Below are 14,163 nucleotides of genomic sequence, written 5' to 3'. Positions count from 1 at the left end.
TCTGAGAGATGCTGTGTCCCATCGCTCGAGCGCCGACTGTAACACCACGTTCAAACCCGCTTAAAACTTGATAACCTGGCATTGTAGCAGCAGTAACCGATATAACAACTGCGCCAGACACTTCTTGTCTTTTATAGGCGTTGCCAACCACAGTGCCGTATTCGGCCTGTTTACATATCTCTCTATTTGAATACGCACGCCTACACCAGTTTCTTCTGCGGTTCAGTGTAGTTTGTGAACACGAGAGACAGCAGTGCCTGTTGTGTGACGAGCTCACATGCTGCCTACAAGTGTTCTTGTGATAGTGTGTTCCATTCCTCTACGAGTGCAACCGACAACATGCTGCAATACGCCTCCCTAGCGCATCCCATGTACGCTCGATGAGATTTAAGTCGTGAGAACAGGCACGGCATCCATTCACCGAATATCCTCACGTTCCAAGAGTTCCTCAACCTTCGCTGTTCAATGCGGTCGCGTATTGTCATCCATAAAAGTAAACCCTGGACGAATGCATCCATCAAAAAATGCACATGCGAAGGACTGTTGACACAATAACGTTGACCATTTCTCTTCCGCCTTCAATTTTTACAACCTTTCGTCTTTCTTACAGCTCATTCATCCTTGTCTTGCTTCTTTTGATCCGATATGATTTTTGTGACGTGATAAGGGTAGCTGAACTTCGTCTGGTGGAAGTCATTGGTTCGATGACAGGCACAGATTGAATCTCCTTAGGTGCTATGCATTTGTTATCGACCTCAGGAACAAGTTCTCGTCGCATTGAAATGTGCATGAAAGATAATTTCATCGAAGGGGAAAATTTCCGTCGACCTAAATCCATGATGGCAGTCTACATTTTTGCAGCTCCTAATATAGTTCACATCCAACCATTTTTCAATTACCTGGGCAGATAATGATTTCACTGGGAACATAAAAGATATGTCCAATGGTTGCATTTTATCAGTGCAGCGAGGAGTCAGGCAAAATATGGAAACACCATTATCTCGACCAAGCTGAATTAAGTCGATATTGCTTGTCATGTGGTCATCTAAAATCAGTAGAACTGGGTCGTCGTTGAATGGTTTGACATTCTTGATGGAGTCTGGAAGCAACCCACGAACACGTCCAGCTGTATTCACCCAGAAGAACGATTTGCTGTGATTGTACCTGAAGTTTCGTCGAATAATTCAGCTTTGAGGTTCTTGCGTAGATAAACCATCATTGACGGAATAAACTGCCAGGCTGTGGACATGCCCGTCAAGAGAGACACAAGAGAAACACGTTCAGCAGAAGAGAAGCGGTGAACTTGACTACTTCGTTTTATAGCAACAATGTTTCCGGATTTATGCTCAACTGTCATCTAGCCTGTTTCATCAACGTCAAAGGTTTTCACAGGATTATATCTTATTTTCTCCATTTGCACTTCTAGAATCGCAAAACATTGTCCACGTTCTGCTTTGAGAATCCCTGGATTCTAGCTTAAGAGAGCAACTGCATGTTCTGAAGGAGACATCAGGTGGCGTTTCGTGAACAGTTGTAACTATTTCTTACATGCGCATCCCTCTTGAGACTTGAAAGGATGCTCAATATTATTTATAATAGGTAGCTGAAAAGCCATAATTTTAACGCCATCACCATCTTAACCGTAGTAGCTTTTCTCCATTCCTTTACAGTATTAGGCGAGCTGAGCCTCTATCTTGCAATGTAAAATAGTTTAATGACGTACTGCAACATTCAAAACACCTGCAGATTCAGCGTTTTTCGACTTCAGAGTCTCCAAATGAGTTCCTCAGTGTGGTCCTTGGTATCCCAAATACACGTACCACCTCTTTAACAGGCAAGGAAAGCTTTAATAGCACTGAACAGTGCATTTTTCCCAATTTGGTCTTTTTGTCATCTGAAAATAGGGTAAGCAGCTGTTAGAGACATTTATTCAAATATCACCCTGGGGTCATAATCAGATCCGGCATGGCTGCCATATTAGGAAAAAGGCCTGCATGGCAAACGACGCATGATTTCCAAAGCTACAATTGATGTAAAAAATATTCAACAGATCCAAGATAAAGCAAAGAATGAGGACATTCTGTTATTAAGAAACTGGTTTTTAGTGCTTTTATGTCACGGTGAAACACAATCTGTAACTACAACGTACCAAAAACTCGCCTTTGCTCTGAAAACACAAGATTCACGACTCCACAAAGAAAGCTTCTTCTTTCACGCAATCTGCGTGACTCACCAGCGCCCTCTGAAAAAGTTCACGCCAGTAACGCACGACTGCGCCACTTGCTGGTGATTTTAGATTGGGTAGCCATATTTGGATAAGTGGTCATATTTGGATATTTTACCTTATACTTATGACTTTTCGCAGAGTCGTATATTGGATTTAACATATGTAATTTTGTGACCTTCGTGCACCATGAGTTTTATGTGTTTTTACATCACAACGAATGATAGGGAGCCTGGACAGTAGACATAAAATTTTCTCCTTTGTAAGCGTCTCACATCAAAATGCAATACTGAAACTTCGGTGAAACGCTTAACTTTGCGTACCACCAATCGCCACTAGTTAATGTCAGGTTGGTGGTAAGTTCGTTCCGCTTTTGGTTTGCATGTTGGCATTCCGGTTCCTACGGGTTTGTTTATCGACTGTCAGTTTGTTGTTTGCAGTCACTCTTGCTATTTGAGTTGACGTATTGTCATTTTGTCACTTGGAGATAGTGAGTGCAGCTGTGGACGCTAGAAAATGGAGTGCGAAGTGGGGTAAATCGGAACATTTCCGACATATTCTTCCGTCTGAGTTCGATAGAGCATTAACAGCAGCGAAGGTAGCCAGAAACATTTACGCCGTGTTTGCGGTAATGCCTTTGGAAAAGCACGGCAATAAAATGGTTTTCTTATTTTAGTGGATGGTTCTGACGTTAGAGATTCACAACATTCTGGAACAATTTTGATGTTAGATGAAGATCGTTTAAACGCATTAATCCACAATGATGACAGCAGCGTACTCGAGAACTGGTAAATACGATGAGCCATAACCATTCCGCCATTGCGACATTTACATGCGCTGGCGGAGTTTAAAAAATCTGGTCTATAGGTACGGCATTCTCTAAGCCAAAATCAGAAAAATCAGTGGGTCGCCATATGTGCGTCTCTGCTTGCTCGTCATCAATTGGCTCGTGAACGACACAGACCACTCCTATCCTGCATCGTTACAGGTGTCGAGAAGTGCTGTCTTTATGCTAACATAAGGAAAAGAAAGGAATGGTTAAGCCAAAATAAAACAGGAACTCCTCATACAAAGACCTACGCGCATTAACAAAAGATAATGTTAGGCGCCGGCCGTGGTGGCCAAGCGGTTAAAGGCGCTACAGTCTGGAACCGCGCGGCCGCTCCGGTCGCAGGTTCGAATCCTGCCTCGGGCATGGATGTGTGTGATGTCCTTAGGTTAGTTAGGTTTAAGTAGTTCTAAGTTCTAGGGGACTGATGACCTTAGAAGTTAAGTCCCATAGTGTTCAGAGCTATTTGAACCATTTTTAATGTTAGGCATCTGGTGAAACGGCGACGATGTGATATACTACTAACTACTTCTGCGAGGTGTATACATCACTGCCGATATTTATTGTCAACAACTGAGACCTCTTGTAGACACAGTCCAAGAAATACCGCCAGGAAGAGTGCCTGAAGTGATGCTACTCCCTCCACGCCCGCCCGCATTCTGCTAGATTTAAAAAAAAAGGATACAACAGTTGGGCTGGAAAGTCATTCCGCATCCACCTTATTCACTTGATCATACGACCTGAGATTTTCGCATTTTGCGCTCTCTGTCGAACAACCTTAAAGGAACTTCCATCGCGGATGCAAATGCGCTCCGGACATGGCTCGACGAGATCTTACGATCAAACCATGTGCTTTCTACAGTGAAGGAACCGAAAAGTTACTACACCGTTGACACACAGTTTTAAATAGTGAAGGGGAATATATTATTGATAACTGAAGGTTGTGTTGTGTGTATTAAAGCATCCCCAACTCTTTTTTTTAATTGTTATTTTTAAACCTGTTTACAGGCAGGCCAGCAGCAGCATACTACGCCGCTCTTTGGCCTCAGAGAAACACAAAAGATACAAATGGAGACATTTAGAGAAAAAAAAATGGTGGACATATAAACGGAGACCACACAGTTTTTAAAATACATGGAGCCGTTCACGGGCGTAGAGCCCAAGATAAAATTTGTTCAGACACCTGGACACATACATAGACGAAAACTGTCACACGTGAACGTAGGTGCACAAAACGAATAACACTGAACCACTTAAGCACAAAACGGCGGCACACACAGAAACACGAGGCGTTTATCTCCGGCGCGCGAAAGTTCACTAACCGTGTACGAATCCGGGGACCTGCCAAGAGAGGAGGAGGGGGGTGGGAGAGGGAGAGGGGAGAGCAGATGCCATGGGCAGGGGAGATAGGGGGAAGGGAGGAAGGGGCCCCAACTCTCTTCTGGTTCCCTTTTTAGGTACTCCACGTCGACGTCTGCTCATAGATACGTATCATCGGTAGGTTTTCCGGCTTCACTTCCCGACGTGACAGCGACGACTCTCCGATGTGATGCGGGCCTTGTGTTTTGCTGTTACTGCGAGTCTTGTAAATATCGCTTTTATTTAGTAATTTGCCCGGCTAAAACTCTCACCTTTTATGATTAAGACAGCCTGTGCCACCTTTCGGAGGGAGTGGGGACGTCAAAGAGTCACAAAAGTTCGTATTAAGCAGTCCGTAAAACACGTAAACGTTTACTTCAGTTAGCGTTCTAGTTAATGCCTACGCTTTCCGGTAGCACGCGCTTTACGTCCAGATTCGCAACTACCGCCACACGATACGTTTAAAAATCCACACGTTAATATCTGAATACCGGTACCTCTGAATTCACTCGTATCAGCAGATAATTTGAGTTTCTGTAGTCTATATGTCCGTAAAGTGCTGACTTACTGCTGAATAGCTTTGGTTCCGTAAAACCTTCACTGGTTAGTACTAGGTAAATGAAATAAGTACAACACTCTTGTATTTCAATTTGAAGGATTAAGATGGTGATGGATGATGGTCTATTTAAAAGGTTCCTAGCGTGGAGGAATCTAAATAGTCCGCAAATGCTGATATGCAAGCGCTTTACGTCCAGATTCGCAACTAACGCCACACGACACTTTTAAAAATCCACACGTTAATATCTGATTAGCGGTACCTCTGAATTCACTCGTATCAGCAGATAATTTGAGTTTCTGTCGTCTGTATGTCCGTAAAGTTCCAATCGAGCACTAAAGTCCTAAAATCTCCTTAATACTCCGTTGCTACCAACAGTCAGGGATCGTACACTACATCACTTTTAATCTCCGTAATATTCAAACAGTTTATCGTAAATCTTAACACGATGAAGTCCAGTCTAATTATTGGTCGCTGACTGACACTGGTTCTCCGCCCTTTAACAAAACAATCAAGGAAAACAGGCCGCAATGTGACGATCAGGCCTTTTTATAGGTTTTCATCATAAGAGTTTAACGTCACTGCCTTCTCCATGACGGAGCTTCCGTGGCTTTGCCGTACTTAGACGTTAAACTACTTGCTGATATACTATAATTTTGATCTGCAATTACATAACTCTGATTCTACACTATTTTCCCCTCTAACAATTCTATTCTTAATTTTAAATTATTCTTTCTATAGATTTTATCACTGTAAACTGAACCGAGGTGTTGCAGTATCTATTGTGTTTATTAAACTTCCGGAAGAACGTTACCTACCAGTACATGTTACTTAATCTGTCTCGTCATTAGGTCATAGACAGCAGTGTATTATGAGACAGCGGAACATTGACCAGCTGGTGTGGGCTGCCGCGTATGTCGCTGTTGTGAGGGTTACCAGCTAGAGAACACGGCGCGCCGTAGCTGGGTGCGTGTGACACTCCCCACACTGTGCGTTACTGCGCACCCAGCGGCTGCTCACAAATCAGACCGAGTGCGGCTGTAGCGGCGACTGCAATAAACAGTCGGCCAATTACGGCGCATGCGCGTGGCGCGGCATCTGGCGCCGCGGTCTGCACGCGCGGGCCGTCCGTATACGTGTGTGTATATGCCACTCCCACGCTTACTGTACTTCACGCCGCGGGCAGGCACATATGCTTATGGTCTTCGCTCGCCTCTCTCCCTCTGCGATGTAACTATCCCACTATTCGTGAACATGCGACATCAGGTTCTAGCTTAATGTTCGTACGTTTCAACAAATAGAGAGTGTTTCAAAAACGACCGGTATATTTGAAACGGCAATAAAAACTAAACGAGCAGCGATAGAAATACACCGTTTGTTGCAATATGCTTGGGACAACAGTACATTTTCAGGCGGACAAACTTTCGAAATTACAGTAGTTACAATTTTCAACAACAGATGGCGCTGCAAGTGATGTGAAAGATATAGAAGACAACGCAGTCCGTGGGTGCGCCATTCTGTACGTCGTCTTTCTGCTGTAAGCTTGTGCTGTTCACAACGTGCAAGTGTGCTGTAGACAACATGGTTTATTCCTTAGAACAGAGGATTTTTCTGGTGTTGGAATTCCACCGCCTAGAACACAGTGTTGTTGCAACAAGACGAAGTTTTCGAACGGAGGTTTAATGTAACCAAAGGACCGAAAAGCGATACAATAAAGGATCTGTTTGAAAAATTTCAACGGAGTGGGATCGTGACGGATGAACGTGCTGGAAAGGTAGTGCGACCGCGTACGGCAACCACAGAGGGCAACGCACAGCTAGTGCAGCAGGTGACCCGACAGCGGCCTCGGGTTTCCGTTCGCCGTGTTGCAGCTGCGGTCCAAATGACGCCAACGTCCACGTATCGTCTCATGCGCCAGAGTTTACACCTCTATCCATACAAAATTCAAACGCGGCAACCCCTCAGCGCCGCTACCATTGCTGCACGAGAGACATTCGCTAACGATATGGTGCACAGGATTGATGACGGCGATATGCATGTGGGCAGCATTTGGTTTACTGATGAAGCTTATTTTTACCTGGACGGCTTCGTCAATAAACAGAACTGGCGCATATGGGGAACCGAAAAGCCCCATGTTGCAGTCCCATCGTCCCTGCATCCTCAAAAAGTACTGGTCTGGGCCGCCATTTCTTCCAAAGGAATCATTGGCCCATTTTTCAGATCCGAAACGATTACTGCATCACGCTATCTGGACATTCTTCGTGAATTTGTGGCGGTACAAACTGCCTTAGACGACACTGCGAACACCTCGTGGTTTATGCAAGATGGTGCCCGGCCACATCGCACGGCCGGCGTCTTTAATTTCCTGAATGAATATTTCGATGATCATGTGATTGCTTTGGGCTATCCGAAACATACAGGAGGCGGCGTGGATTGGCCTCCCTATTCGCCAGACATGAACCCCTGTGACTTCTTTCTGTGGGGACACTTGAAAGACCAGGTGTACCGCCAGAATCCAGAAACAATTGAACAGCTGAAGCAGTACATCTCATCTGCATGTGAAGCCATTCCGCCAGACACGTTGTCAAAGGTTTCCGGTAATTTCATTCAGAGACTACGCCATATTATTGCTACGCATGGTGGATATGTGGAAAATATCGTACTATAGAGTTTCCCAGACCGCAGCGCCATCCGTTGTTGAAAATTGTAACTACTGTAATTTCGAAAGTTTGTCTGCCTGAAAATGTACTGTTGTCCCAAGCATATTGCAACAAACGGTGTATTTCTATCGCTGCTCGTTTAGTTTTTATTGCCGTTTCAAATATACCGGTCATTTTTGAAACACCCTGATTCCAAAGTTTCAAAACAGCTTTACATGCTCAGTCAATGTCATGTTTTGTACGAGGGACGTTTAACAACTAATACAACACACTTTTTCCTGAAAGCAAATTGGGTGTACTCAGTATTCAAGTACACAATATTATTCCCCCCAGCACATTGTTTACCAACATGATCTCCGTTCAGCGTGACGGTCTTACGCCACCTTAGTGGGAGGACCTGTCTGCAAGCATTGTACCAGTCTGCTGGTCGACGTCGGAACCACGTCTTGCTACATCAACAACCTCCCCATCATGCACGTACTGCTTCTGCGGAATGCATGCTTCACTGGCCCGAACATCAATCACCTCGAATCAGACTGTGCGCACACTCTCACATTGTAGGACATACGCCTGTATGCGACCAGCCGACAGGCGAAAGATCATACGGGCTTGCGCGACCTTGTTGCTATGGTGACAGACGCCTCGAACGACGACACACCGTGCTTTTGTTCGCTGCCAGAGCTCCGTAGATGTTCTGCAAGTGGCTATTAATCTGAGCGATGCTCTGGTTTTCCGCCATAAGAAACTCAGTAACAGCTTTCTGCTTGGCTCGCACCCCCATTACAGACCCCATTTGAAGGCTATATGTAGACAGATGTGAAAAATTACCGAACTATCAGTTTAATAAGTCACGGCTGCAAAATACTAACGCGAATTCTTTACAGACGAATGGAAAAACTAGTAGAAGCCGACCTCGGGGAAGATCAGTTTGGATTCCGTAGAAATATTGGAACACGTGAGGCAATACTGACCCTACGACTTATCTTAGAAGCTAGATTAAGGAAAGGCAAACCTACGTTTCTAGCATTTGCAGACTTAGAGAAAGCTTTTGACAATGTTGACTGGAATACTCTCTTTCAAATTCTGAAGGTGGCAGGGGTAAAATACAGGGAGCGAAAGGCTATTTACAATTTGTATAGAAACCGAATGGCAGTTATAAGAGTCGAGGGGCATGAAAGGGAAGCAGTGGTTGGCAAGGGAGTGAGACAGGGTTGTAACCTATCCCCGATGTTATTCAATCTGTATATTGAGCAAGCAGTGAAGGAAACAAAAGAAAAATTTGGAGTAGGTGTTAAAATCCATGGAGAAGAAATAAAAACTTTGAGGTTCGCCGATTACACTGTAATTCTGTCAGAGACAGCAAAGGACTTGGAAGAGCACTTGAACGGAATGGACAGTGTCTTGAAAGGAGGATATAAGATGAACATCAACAGAAGCAAAACGAGGATAATGGAATGTAGTCGAATTAAGTCGGGCGATGCTGAGGGTATTAGATTAGGAATTGAGACACTTAAAGTAATAAAGGAGTTTTGCTATTAGGGGAGCAAAATAATTGATGATGGTCGAAGTAGAGAGTATATAAAATGTAGACTCGCAATGGGAAGCAAAGCGTTTCTGAGGAAGAGAAATTTGTTAACATCGAGTATAGATTTAAGTGTCAGAAAGTCGTTTCTGAAAGTATTTGTATGGAGTGTAGCTATGTATGGAAGTGAAACATGGACTCTCAAGAAGAGAGTAGAAGCTTTCGAAATGTGGTGCTACAGAAGAATGCTGAAGATTACTAATGACGAGGTGTTGAATAGGATTGCGGAGAAGAGAAGTTTGTGGCACAACTTGACTAGAAGAAGGGATCGGTTGGTAGGACATGTTCTGAGGCATCAAGGGATCACCAATTTAGTATTGGAGAGCAGCGTGGAGGGTAAAAACCGTAGAGGGAGACCAAGAGATGAATACACTAATCAGATTCAGAAGGATGTAGGTTGCAGTAGGTACTGGGAGAAGAAGAAGCTTGCACAGGATAGAGTAGCATGGAGTGCTGCATCAAACCATTCTCAGGACTGAAGACCACCACAACAACAACATGTAGTGCCGTCACCTACTAGATTTTCATGGAACTGTAAGGGGTTGTCGCGTGAACAACAAATTCTGGGCTTTTTTTTTTCAACCGAAACTGAGCATAAACATGTGTTGCCCCTCATAATAAAAAAAAAACTGATCAGTAATACATATTAGGCTTTCAGTATTTTCACAAACAACTACATGTTGGCACTACTGAGATAACTTATTATCTTTAAAGCATTGACTACTCAGAAATTGATCGAATAAATGATTATGCAACAGTGTCACCCACAAAATGGGAGTTATATGTGGAAATTTTCGTGGCTTTCGTAAACCTAACTTACAACAGTGCCTCTAATGGCTTCGTTCATCTTTGGATAAACATAAACTTGGCAAAAGATCTTACTTTGCTCTGATGTATGTAGCTATGAAGTAAAAACTTTTGTTCCTTTCCTGAATTTTTTCTGACTTCAGGTTGCTCGTTAAAGTTACTTTTAATCGCTGTGAACAAAGCGATCATGATTTTATCTCTGCCACACACTCTTGACCACCGGATATGTTGCAGATCACGAGCCCGTGGTTAGCTTAGGACGTGATTTTAAACTCAGGGCTACAAAACGCGTCGTCTGACACATTTCAGTCATTGGTCACTTAAAACCAACTGTCGGCAGAGCATCTCGCATTTTTGACATACCTAGCGACGGCCGCTTCCAATATTGCTCGGCGTTCCACATTAACAGCATTTGTGAAGCGACTAATCGTATTTGCATGTCAACTATAACCGAGCGGAAGCCGGTAGGCGATGTGGCAACACTTAAGCAAATGAAAGATGTCAACTATGAAGTAATTTTAATCGTACTATAGTTGGATGTATTTGCATGACCCAGAAACGAACAGTTTGGATATCCGATAGTGTGGTTCGTTTTTTGAGACATTCCAAGAAACATTGTCGATTGTTTCATCGACTTCACTGAACATGTCTCAACTTTTTTCTTTTTCATTTGGGACGCACGAAAGTACGCTTCAAACTTTCACGAAACCCTGACATGTGACTTTTTGTTTCTGGGTGCAAAGAAGCAAAAACATAAAGCACAGACAATAAATATTCTACAATGGAATGGCTCTGAGATATAAACATCACAAATTTTGTAAGACTCTTATATGGGAGCAAGTTTTATGTTCTAATTATTTTATCTGTGGAAGATTAGAAGACATTAAAAATTTCACGACACACCGGACATAAATTTGCGACACACCAATGCCTCGCGACATGGCGGTTGAGAAAGTCTGGTTCCGAGGATGGAAGAACAATTTATGGTGTACTGTATACGACAAATTGTTTGCTCCAAGTTCCTGCGAAATCTGGGTAAAACACCAGAAACCTCAAACTATTCTTCATCTTTTCGGTATCGATGGCATCTATATTGACCGCCCACCGTGCGTTGTCCACATAACAGCACAAGACGCAGTTCTTGGAAGGGCCGCCAGCTGGTGCCACTGGGAATCTCGCTAGTTACAGCGCTCGCCGTGTTCTTATGAGCGGCGCTAAGGACGCCTTCGGTTACACACGCTGCGTTCCAATGTAATATCCATCAGCACGTCTTCTTAAGTCAACGTTCGCCCCTCCGCTCTCGTATCTATTCACTATTTCATATAGTGCTCGCTACTAATCCTCAGACCATATTCAAAACTACTATTCGGTGATATATCACTGATGTGCATTGTGGGAACGGTCTCAGATCTTCAGAATTATGTATATTTGATCTGATGTCTGTTTGCTTTTGTCTCAGGTTCCTCGACCGACATTTGTTTGACAATTTTTTTGACTTTTCAATACGACAAGTGGCTGGCATTGCTGAAGCCTCATTCTTCGTTACTGGTCCGTCACCAGAGAAATTGCTTAGGTACAGCGTAGTTAATTGTTTCTAGAATGAATTTTCAGCCTGGAGCGGACTCTGCGCTGAACTGAAACTTCCTGATACATTGAAACTGGAAACAGTCCGCTAGGTTGTGGCAAAGCTATTTCCCTGAAAAACGCTTTCTTCCAGTACTGATAATTTCTCAAGGCAGGCAGGTAAATGTTTGTAGCATTTCGAAGGTAGGGGAGTGGTACAAAAGGAAGGAAAGCCGTGAGGGCTGGTCGTGAAAAAATTTCAAAGCGGCCCACATTCCGCTGCAAGATGAAAATTCTTGCTGACATTCAGATAGCTTCATTTCTGGATGTTGGAAAGAATGCTTGTGTGTACTCGTATGTAGCATTCGACGCCTTTTACGAGGTGCATTCAAGTACTAAGGCCTCCGATTTTTTTTTCTAATTAACTACTCACCCGAAATCGAAGAAACTGGCGTTACTTCTCGACGTTATCGCCCTGCAGACGTACACATTTTTCACAACGCTGACGCCATGATTCCATGGCAGCGGCGAAGGCTTCTTTAGGAGTCTGTTTTGACCACTGGAAAATCGCTGAGGCAATAGCAGCACGGCTGGTGAATGTGCGGCCACGGAGAGTGTCTTTCATTGTTGGAAAAAGCCAAAAGTCACCAGGAGACAAGTCACGTTAGTAGGGAGCGTGAGGAATCACTTCAAAGTTGTTATCACGAAGAAACTGTTGCGTAACGTTAGCTCGATGTGCGGGTGCGTTGTCTTGGTGAAACAGCACACACGGAGGCCCTTCCCGGACGTTTTTGTTGCAATGCAGGAAGGAATTTGTTCTTCCAAACATTTTCGTAGGATGCACCTGTTACCGTAGTGCCCTTTGGAACGCAATGGGTAAGGATTACGCCCTCGCTGTCCCAGAACATGGACACCATCATTTTTTCAGCACTGGCGGTTACCCGAAATTTTTTTGGTGGTGGTGAATCTGTGTGCTTCCATTGAGCTGACTGGCGCTTTGTTTCTGGATTGAAAAATGGCATCCACGTCTCATCCATTGTCACAACCGATGAAAAGAAAGTCCCATTCATGCTATCGTTGCGCATCAACATTGCTCGGCAACATGCCACACGGGCAGCCATGTGGTCGTCCGTCAGCATTTGTGGCACCCACCTGGATGACACTTTTCGCATTTTCAGGTCGTCATGCAGGATTGTGAGCACAGAACCCACAGAAATTCCAACTCTGGAGGCGATCTGTTCAACAGTCATTCGGCGATCCCCCAAAACAAGTCTCTCCACTTTCTCGATCATATCGTCAGACCAGCTTGTGCGAGCCCGAGGTTGTTTCGGCTTGTTGTCACACGATGTTCTGCCTTCATTAATCTGTCGCACCCACGAACGCACTTTTGACACATCCATAACTCCATCACCACACGTCTCCTTTAACGGTCGATGAATTTCAATTGGTTTCACACCACGCAAATCCAGAAAACGAATGATTGCACGCTGTTCAAGTAAGGAAAACGTCGCCATTTTAAGTATTTAAAACAGTTATCATTCTCGCCGCTGGCGGTAAAATTCCATCTTCCGTACGGTGCTGCCATCTCTGGGACGTATTGATAATGAACGCGGCCTCATTTTAAAACAATGCGCATGCTTCTATCTCTTTCCAGTCCGGAGAAAAAAAATCGGAGGCCTTAGAACTTGAATGCACCTCGTAATGTGACTGTTCCTGAGCGCCACTGTACTGAGCTGATACCCTGTTCGCAGGACTGCTGCGGCTGCAGCAGATATACCAGAGCCTGCGGCCGGGGAAGGACTCCATCCAGGTGGAGGCGGTGAAGCGCGTCCAGAACACCTCGGAGGCGATGGACTTCCTTCACAGCATCGAGGAGATCAACAGGTGAGCGTCGCAGCTTGCTCTCAGGTAGCACTCAGCGTAACAAGGCGCCTGTCGCCAACTTAGTTAACAGAATAGTACCCCATTTAGCAATAGAAATCAATTACGCCACTCGTCGATCTTACAATGGTAACTTTAACATTTACAGATATCAACAGCCGTCAAGGTAGGCAGCTTCCACCCATCAACTTCGAGTGGGGCTCGAGAGTCTCTTTTGAACTGTGACCAAATTCGTGTGTTGCCGTGAGAGTTTCCATTCAAGTGTGTTCTTAACACGTTGAACCCTCTATTTCACAAAGTTTCGATTTGGCAACAAACTGTAAATTTACGAGTAATGTTAAGTAAACCACTCGTATATGCGTGAACTTGCTGTCTGGCAACACAGACAGTCTGCCTGCACCGAGCTAGACTGTGTTTAGCTTCATTATGTTGGTAGAAACACTTTGTAATCGCCCCACGGAAAATTACCCTCTACCACGCAATAATTAATAATGGTCAATCAAATCATCCACATTTATTTACGTTTGAAAAGTATCTGAGCAGATTTTCTAGTAATATATGCGCCGACAGCTCGTCGACGCCAAGGTATTTTTCTAGTACGTTTATTCTTTGGAACAACAGAGGTACAGAGATGTATGCTCCATGGTCATTATAGAGAGAGGAGAGAGAAAGGAACAGCTTCGGGAAAGTATCGGTTGGAAG

At 44.2% G+C, this 14,163-nt stretch overlaps 1 protein-coding gene across 1 annotated transcript in view; it reads left to right on the top strand.

The window, feature by feature from the left end:
* Positions 1–14,163, top strand: part of LOC126187999 (glutamate receptor 1-like) — a 1,505,209-nt gene that overhangs the window by 1,004,850 nt on the left and 486,196 nt on the right. The window contains exon 5 of the mRNA XM_049929408.1: positions 13,332–13,464. Coding sequence (XP_049785365.1) covers positions 13,332–13,464 — 133 coding nt within the window. The remainder of the gene's footprint in view (positions 1–13,331; positions 13,465–14,163) is intronic.

Source organism: Schistocerca cancellata, chromosome 5 (assembly GCF_023864275.1).
Source record: "Schistocerca cancellata isolate TAMUIC-IGC-003103 chromosome 5, iqSchCanc2.1, whole genome shotgun sequence".
Lineage (NCBI taxonomy): Eukaryota > Metazoa > Arthropoda > Insecta > Orthoptera > Acrididae > Schistocerca > Schistocerca cancellata.
Note: the sequence above shows the minus strand (reverse complement) of the source record. Positions and strands in the feature narration are given on the sequence as shown.